Below are 9,330 nucleotides of genomic sequence, written 5' to 3'. Positions count from 1 at the left end.
GAGCCCCGAGGAAGCCACCGCTCCTCTTCTGGGTCTCCCATTGATTCAGTGACTGCTGTGCCTAATATTTATGGGGTGCTGAAGGGCTAATTCAACGCTCATCAAAACAAATCCCTATCGCCTGCCATCGGAGGGCTGCCCAGGAGGGGAAGGTGGCAACAGAAAGCTTCAGTTTCTGTCATGTGTCCTTAAAAAAAAATCATACCCACACAGCTAATAAACAGCTTCGTGAAGCGCTTTGAAAATGAATGGTTTTGTTTGTTTGTGGCAAGATAAAACTCCTCTGGGTTCTTCCTTGTGCTTCCTGGAAAAAGCCCCACGTCAGGTTCTCTCTCTTCTGCAAAGGGCTCACCATCACTTCTTCCACACCAAGCCCCACTTCTCCCCTCTCCACAAAAAACATCACTCGACTGGAGCGTTCCCCCCTCCACACTAAGAGCAGTTTCAAATCCCCACATCCACCACGTCTCTGAACAGAAGCCTGATGACACAACGCTAATGATATTTTTAAAAAATCTCCTTTTTCATTCTTGCCACGGATGAAACACCCCAGTGGCTTTTGCACTGGTGCAGAGCAGGTAAACTGGGCGACAGACACCATTTCCAAAGGTGGGAGATGACCGTGTCCCTACATGAAACGATCCCCCCTGTACATCCTGGTGACAGCTCTGCTGCGGTGACTCACTTCAGCTCAGCGTTTTGTTTGCCAGTGGTGAAGTGACCCCACCAAGTATCACCCAGCCTGACTCGACCGAGGCAGCCGGCCCCAGTGGGAATCCCTGGAGACCATCTCCTTCCTCTTGCAGAAAGGACAGCATCACCTCTCCACAGCAACCTACTTCTGGGATCTAGATTTTAAGTAGGACGTGTTACACCACCATCAGCTGGGCAGGACAAAACGATTAAATTGCAAAGGCTGAACAAACAGCTGCTAGTGGCCATGGCTGCAGTCACCCACCTACTCTTGCACAATCCATCCGGCGTTGGCCTGGGTGGCCCATGGAGCACCCTGCGGTGTGGGGAGGAGGTGGCAGCGATGACTCAAGGGACAGCCACCTCGCCTCAGCCCCTGGCCACCTCCTCAGCACACACAGCCCTACGGGGCTCTTTTGTCCCAGCCAGCGCTGCAGACCGAGCAGTTTATTTTCCTCAGTGTGTCACCCTTGATGGTTTCCAGTTGGAAACCTTCCCCTTCCCTCCCAGGCATGTGCTGGCAGTGGGACGGCACCACCCCACAAGCTGCTTTGGGATCCAATTGAATCCCAACATGTTATGCAAACCATTACACAGAACTGGGCTGAAGCTTGTGCTCACTGCAGGGGGGTTGGACTAGGTGACCTCTGAAGGTCCCTTCCAACCCAAACCATTCTATGATTCTCTCCCCACTGACCCTGACCCTTTTTCTGCCACATGCTCAGCCAAAGTGAAACCCCTGACTCATTAATGGAGATGCCAACCCGATATTCCCAGCACGGATGCCTGCCCAGGTGGTTTATCAGGGAAAAACAAGAACTTGGCCACAGAAGTGGCAAATACCAGCAACAGGAGGGGTTTTTCTGCAGCCTGCTGCAGGGCACGCCAGCTCGCACACCTCCGGAGGGAAGAGCACACTAACGCTGCGTGGGGAAGGTGAGGTTGACCAACCATTTCTTCCCATGCAGCTTCTGGTTTGCACCTTCATGCCAATTTCAAGGGTGGAACAAGTTGCTATCGAAATGCAAAGCTCACGACCTGTGCCTATGACACAGTGTTTCCACCAGCCAAGGGCTTGCTGCCAAGCACACCTCTTGGCTCTCGTACGCCTCCGCTATTATTTATTGTTTAACCCTGTAATTAAATTGGCTAACTCTGGTAAGGCATCTCAAGATGCAGCTCATTGGGAAGGTACCACCAAATTAAGCACCATCAGCTCCAGTTCAGATGCTGACCTCCTCAGTCCTCCTCTCCCAGCTTGAACCCAGTGTCATTGTGACCAGGAGCCCTGAAACCCCAGTTTCTTCACCAATAACCAAACGACTACCTACAAGTTGTTTGCACAGGCTGCTTTCCTCTGCAGCTGCAGCTGGGTTGGTAAATATTGGTATGACAAATCTTTTCTAGTCCATTTTGTCCCCAAGCATGTGATTTCCAAGTACAAATGACACACGTGTGTAACTAATACTTTCTCAGACTATAATTTCAGCTGTCTACACGTCTTTCACCAACGCTGGGATCCTTAAGCCCCTTTCCAAATGCTCTGGGTTTGCAGCATCACAGCCTGCTACTTGTTATTCCTACGGGTGCTGCAGCTCAAACCCAGCCTTGGCCATCTCTAACCGAATTACATTCCACGTAGAGCCTGGGGACACAGTAACCCTTCAAAGCCATCAGCACGTGAGCCTCGGTCGGGCTGTGAATCACACGCTCCTGCTGAGTTTCAGAGCACAGTAACAGTCCCTGTTGGGTGTTTAACTCCTTTGGAGAGATTTCAAGTCGAACTTGTAGTTCTGGAAGAATGTGATTTTAAAAGCCTGACGCTGATGAAGCCTTGTCTTTGCTTACCAGGAGGCTACATCTTGGCAGAAGTGACAGGCTACGCTGGACACACAAAACAGTAATAAAAAATACTTTCCTGTCATGGTATAGCACACAGCTCAAGACAAAAAAAATATAGCCCAATAATATATTTAAATCCCCAGTTTTGCACGAAGAGGTTAATTAGGGCACAAAAGGAAATCTTTAGCCTTCATCTGCATTCCAGATTCCTTTAAGGTTATCTATCTGCACCATCACTCCTATTTATAACTGCTTCATTTTCAAATGACAACACAATTCAGCTGAAGATTCAGGACTCGGGCACTCTCGATCAGGACATGTGAGCTTGGGCAATCCCTTGCACCTCTCTACCTGGCTTTTGTAATTAAGGTTAATGACATGTATCATGCTTGGTGCAACACCAGATTAAAAAAAAAAAATCTGTGGAAACAGCAAGAGGTAGCGAGGATGTTTTGTGCTAAAAACTCTTGCAAACCAGCCTTTATTTTTTTAATGCATGCATAACATCACCGAGAGCCGTGTGGCTCTTCCCCACACGGATCAAACACTGCTGTGAAGGTGGAGATGCAAATCCCCACGTCAGGGTATGCAAGAGCTGTGTATGCAAATCCTCGTCTGTGCCAGCGACAGCACGCTGCAGCTGCACGTACAACAGCTGATGAAGGCAAAGAAAACCAAAGCCTCTGTGTGGTTTTCCAAGTATCGAGCTTCAGAGTAAAGAATTTTTTACATGTTATAAATGCCTGCAAACAGCTGTTTGTCGCAGACCTTTGCCAAGACTCCAGCCAGAGCTGTACTGCTGGGGCTGCTGCTGCTGGCAAGGCTGCCATGGGGACTGCAGGCAAATGCAGAGAACTTGAGAAGAAATTCTCAAGCCAGGATGGGTAGATAAGACATTTAAATGAACTAATCTGGAGGGAGTTGCACTGAGTTCACATTAGTCATTTGGGTGGGGATGTCAATGTCTGGCCAACAAGATAAGTGGATCCCCCCACCTCCTACACACTCAGTATTATTCAGACATCACCTGATCTTCCCTGGTGACTACAAAGCCCCACAGCAGCTGAACTGGAGGCTTTTGTTCCTGGGAAACACGGGAGGTACCGGGCTACCTGCCTGGCAGCATCCTTTGCATACTTCCCAGATAAACACTTTTGATTCAAAAGACATTGATCCATCTTGAAGCCTCACAGAATCATTAAGGTTGGAAAAGCCCTCTAAGATCATCCAGTCCAACCATCAACTCATCACCACCATGCCCACTAAACCATGTCCCCGAGTGCTACATCTACATGTTTCTTGAACATCTCCAGGGATGGGGACTCCACCACTTCCCTGAGCAGCCTGTTCCAATGTCTGAGCACTCTTTTGGAGAATAAATTTTTCCCAATATCCTCATTATCTTAAGTGCACCTCTGCGGTGATTTAGCCAGATGAACAGAGGTCAGGTCATCAGGAGGGCGTTATAAACACCAAGATGTAAAGACCATCTCTGTTACCACTAGATGTTTTCTCACATCCTACACTGTCTGTGCTATTAAAAAGATATGAGGAGGTAGCTCAAGAATGCATTTCAGAGGTGAGCTGCTTCATGCCAAGCTTCTGCTTGCCATCTCCTGAAATCCCTGAGGTTATCACCCTCACCAGTGCAGGTAAGGACCTCAGGACAGCGGGTGATTCACCGCAGCAGTCTGGGTGTGTACGCAAGCTCAGCTTCTACATCAAACGAGACCAGCAATCCCAGTTACCCCCTTCTAGCAATTCCCAGCTAAGATTCTGAAGATATCCCAAGTTTTGCACCCTGTATCGCAGCAGGCACACGCTCACCCTGCTGATGAAAGGGAGTATTATCCCTGTTTGCAGGGGAAAAGCTGGCCATGAATTCCAGGTCTCCTATCTCCTATCTAAACTCCAGACTTGCAGCTACATGACCACAGCAGCCCGGCGACACGCAAACACACAGGGGAACTTCAACCAAAAATAAACCCCAACCTGAGATCACAAGTGCCAACAAAGCCATATTGGTATCAGAAAAATGTGATGGAAGGTAGAGTCACAAATCAGGACTATCAGTAAGATTTTATTCTGTCACATCACTGTTTGTTTTGTTTTAATATTTGTTTGAGCAGGCTTGCAGTGCTCACAATACTTCTAAACCTTAAACTCTCCAAGTTTAACTGTTGACTTCTTTCTGCATGATGCATTTTATCTCAACGAGCTTCGAGCCACCAAGAAATATAAAATTCACCAAATAACTGTAGTTAATCATTGATTTTCAAGGCTACATTTTCTTTTTCTGACAGGTCAGATTCCTGCAGGCTACAAGATGAATTCTACGGGCAAGATTCAGCTCTGCCATCTCCAGTACAGCACAGAGCCTCAAAATTGCCTTTCTACACACATTATTTTTAGACAAGAAAACATCAAAATTCAAGATCACTCTTAAAGCTTCTGAATATTCACTAACCGGCATAAGTGAAATTGTCCAGGATTCTTTTGATACCACAGTGCTTAAAATATCTTTAAAGCACTTTACAAGCAGCACTGGATGCAACTCACAAGCTGATGGTGAATATAATTCTAGTGTCTTAAATTAGTTTGGTTTGTTTTGGTTTTTTGATGTTTTGTGGTGTTGGAAAAACCCACAAATGCTAAATGGCAGAGGCAACTTTTTTTGGTTCTTAATATATTTTTAAATTTTATTATTGCCAAAAGGCAGAAATCCAAGAATTTTCTAAAGATATTCTGTTGGGAGGCAGAGCAAAGGTGAAGCATATCTGAGGTGTTTTCTGTCAGCACAGTTTGATTTGGAGCACGTTATGCTTCCTACCCTCAACTACTAAAAATGGGTATAAATTGCAGTTGAACAATGGTACCACAGAACAGCCCATGGAAAAGACCTGCCCCATCTTTGTCATTATCAAAGATGTTAGAGTGCCACCTTCAGTCTGAAATTCTGGGGAGAAAATCCCTTTTCAAACCTCACCAGGACATAAACAGGCTTGCCAGGAGAATTTGGTAGCTGCAGATATTAAGCAACCACAGGTTGCTTAATAGGAATAATAGGAATATCTCCTATCACCCTCCATAGAAATACAAAATAAACCACCACCTCCCATAACTAAATCTCAGTCTTTGGAATCTCTGCTATATTTAAGGATTTTCTTTTGCTTGTCCCTCTAGATTCATGGGATGAAGACAGAAGGCTTGAGTAAAAGATGAGCCATGCCCCAAGTTACTCCTAGATACAACTTAGGCAGAAAAAAAGATTTCTGACTCTTACAGAAGCATTTAAAACAAGTCTGGTAGAGAAACAGATTCATCATGTTTTGCATTCAGATCTTCTAGGGCAGAAAAGAATGTTTTTAATGTTAAAGGATGATGGAAAGAAATTGCTTCTGATTTTTAGAGTCAGCTTTGCCAGATCAGTCCTAAGGAACACGCTGACTGCAAAATGCTGCTGAGAAGGATGGTGCCAGGGCAGCAGCAGCCCAGGCTGCTCCCGTGGTGGCTGTGCTGGGTCGTGGCAGAGCACTGATGTGCAAAGCAAATTCACTTCCCATCCCACGGCTCGTCTGCTTGCACTGGGCTTTCCACAGCACTGCACCCAGACCCTGCTGTGAGCTCTCAGTATAAAACTGGCTCACGACAGGCAAAGAGCCACCAGCTCCAAGACACACTGCAAACCTCTACCTAGAGCAGGGTGTTATATAAAATTGCATCTGCATGAGACACTCGGTCAATGCATAATTTATCCCCAGCCCCATTCAACATATGGTAATCAGCCCGCACTGGCACTTTGGTGAATGGGAATTCTGATAAAAGTCCTGCAGTTTTTGCATTTACTGCAGACATGCTCAGTGACTTGGTTTTGGTTCTTACCTAATTTGAACTGTTAACCTGAAATAATGTTAATAAATTGTTCGTTAATTGAAACTTTTTTAAAAAATCCCCTTAGTTTTAACACAACACAAAATCATCTTTTAAGAGCAGAAACATTTTAAACAGGACAGTGCCTGCCCCTGAAGGAATGCTGGCTGCAGTGGGATACATAAAGGGAGCAATATAATCAGTCAGACTAGAAAGCAGTAGTGATGTATTTAGTTATCTCACTGTGCTAATCCTCTGTCAGGTGACTGCTCACAAGATTTCTTTAAGCCCTCATTAGAGAGGCAGAAATCCAGAACTAGGACATACACTTTAGTGACCCCAAAGTAACATGTTTAACCTCTAAGAGATCTTGGTGGGATTTACATTCTGACCCGGCCATGACAAGGTGCCCACTTAACAGTAGGTGGTACCTCCGCAGGGAAAAAGCTAGAAACAAGTGAAAGTATTCTGCTATTTATTCATCTGAAGGCAAATAAAGAAATAACTAATTGAAATGTTATACAGCAGAAAGGGCTTTTGCTAACCAGCCAGACAAATTAGTAATTGGGGTTTAGGATCTAATTCCAGGAGCTCTGAACCTGCTTGGCACAGACGAAGCTTTTAATGCTCTCATTAAAAGGCCTTACAATTGAGTAGATATTAATTTTAGGTTTTTATAATAATAAGCTAAAATCATATGACAACAAAGCCTGCAAGTCAGTTTAAGGCATTTATAGTGGGACAGGTTATAACCTGCTTGTTATACTTCAGACATTTCCACCAGCTTGAAAATATTCTCCCTTAAAACATTGGTTTTCCAAAGAGAACAGCTTCTCTCCACCTGATTTCAAACCACAGAGGCCACCCAGATGTCACTGCTCACTGCCACCTCCCCTGGCACACACACACGGAGTGTTTTGGAGGCTGAGAAGCTGCAGAGGCAGCACGTCAGCTCCCACCAGTGCCCCTGCACGCACCATCCGTCTGCAGCGCGCTGCAACGTGCTAACATCCACCCAAGGGCTTTTCTCTAGATATCTTGCCAAGCACATCTTAATTCTATTATCTTTAGAAGATGCTTCTAAAAGGAAAGGCATTGGATTAAGACTATTATTAGAGAAAAAGTCTTACTCCAAGCTTTTGCTTACAAAATAAATAAAATACAGAATATGTTTACCAAATATTCCAGTAGATTGGTCTAATCTAGGGAAAAAAAAAAAGCAAAACTTCAAACTCACCTTGATCATTTCTGCCACGTAACTCTCTGGTCCTGTATATTCCGTTGAATCTTTTACTTTCACTAACACAATAAAGCACAAATAATGCCACATATTGTGCTCTTCTTTAATGTGCTCTTCGAATGTGACTGTCTTGTTATCAAACTTATCTCTTTCCAAACCTACGAGAGTGACACACACATATAACCCTCAGTATTTACAAACTGGTACTAAGAAAACGAGCTCTAAGAACAAAACTTGTTTCTACAGTCTGCTGCACTTCGTAACGCTCACCATCACTCTTCAATGACCACTGAATAACGGGGACAAACTCAAACAAATGCCCACAAAGCAGTGAGAAGAGGAAAGAAGGAATAACAAGCCCTGCTCACTTATTATATGTAACAGAAAACTTTTGGTTCAAAAAAAGGCAGCTACCTTGTATGCAATCAGTTTGTTGGATTTCATAACACATCTCCTATTTTTAGGCAAAATGATACCAAAAGTACCATTTGCACACTCCCAAAACTTACTTTTTTTCTGTCTGTGTGTCAGGCAACTTCTGGATGACCACGTTGTTTAACCACACCGGCCTCAAAGGCTCGGCAGCTTAATTCCCAATCTACTGATGGGAAAAACTTTTATAGGCACTACTCAACACTCTGCACCCTTGGTAAAAAAATGACTGTTTATAAAAATCTCTCCCATTCCACTAGGAAACTATTATTTGAAGCACAGGAGAAACAGAAACTAAGGATTTCAGGACAAAATGGTACACTGAGCATACACTCCCCATCTCTTCCTGCTGCCGAGCTCCTATGCATGTGGTACCCAAGAGTATCACCCAGCTGAGGAAGGGGAGGTAGGACCAGTCAGTAATTCAAGACTCTTGTTTCCTGCTAGTTTGCAGCTACCTCTCACTTTGACAGCGTAACCCCTTATTCTTAAGTGTGTTTCTACACTTACCACAAATAAAGCAAGTCGTTTTTAAAATTTCTTCTTTCTTCTGTTTTTCACTCCTTAAATCAGCAAAAGTGTCAATGATCACACCAAAAATCAGGTTAAGGACAATAATGATGACCATGAAGAAGAATAACAGATCGTATATCACTCTAGCAGCAAAGAGAGGTTCCTGCAAGATACATATTTTAATAATTAACAACCCAAATACACACATCTAACCCTTACCATGCCCTTCTCAGCTCAGCAGAGTACACTGCCCCACAACCCCTCCCTTTAGAGTCTCCATTTCTGATGCTCTCCAGTGATAACGTACAACTCAAAACATTAAGTGAAACTAAAATGCAAGATTACTGAAAGAAAAGCCAAATTAGTCAGTTACCACCACACGATCTCTACAGAGTTGCTCTTTCTGCTCACTGTGTCCAAGTCTGTCCTCTTCTCTCTCACACACACTGATATACTTTCTCCCCTCACCCCTCCCTGCAAGCTCACCCAAATCATATCCTCATATTAATCTGCTGATATATCTATCTAGTATCAGTGCTGATCATAAAGTATTTTACTGGAATTTAATAGTATTCATTTCATTTATGTTAACAAACATGTACCTGGACATTAAGTTGGATGTCCCAGTACCCATTTCATATTCATTGCAGGTCTGAACACCTGAATATCTAACCCCCATTTTCAGAATCATCCTGCCAGTTGGGTGCCCAACTTTTATTAAGAACTATTTAACTTTTAAG

The 9,330-nt window shown here is 44.2% G+C and overlaps 1 protein-coding gene across 1 annotated transcript in view; it reads right to left on the bottom strand.

Annotated features, from left to right (window-relative positions):
- The window catches only part of LOC104523042 (inositol 1,4,5-trisphosphate receptor type 1-like), a gene marked incomplete at its 3' end in the record, with an annotated part of 165,575 nt that overhangs the window by 4,209 nt on the left and 152,036 nt on the right, over positions 1-9,330 (bottom strand). The window contains 2 exon segments of the mRNA XM_029084380.1: positions 7,643-7,803; positions 8,588-8,753. Coding sequence (XP_028940213.1) covers positions 7,643-7,803; positions 8,588-8,753 — 327 coding nt within the window.

This window comes from Antrostomus carolinensis, unplaced genomic scaffold (genome assembly GCF_000700745.2).
Source record: "Antrostomus carolinensis isolate BGI_N321 unplaced genomic scaffold, ASM70074v2 scaffold21193, whole genome shotgun sequence".
In the NCBI taxonomy this organism is placed as follows: Eukaryota; Metazoa; Chordata; class Aves; order Caprimulgiformes; family Caprimulgidae; genus Antrostomus; species Antrostomus carolinensis.
This window is presented reverse-complemented; position numbering and strand designations above follow the sequence as displayed.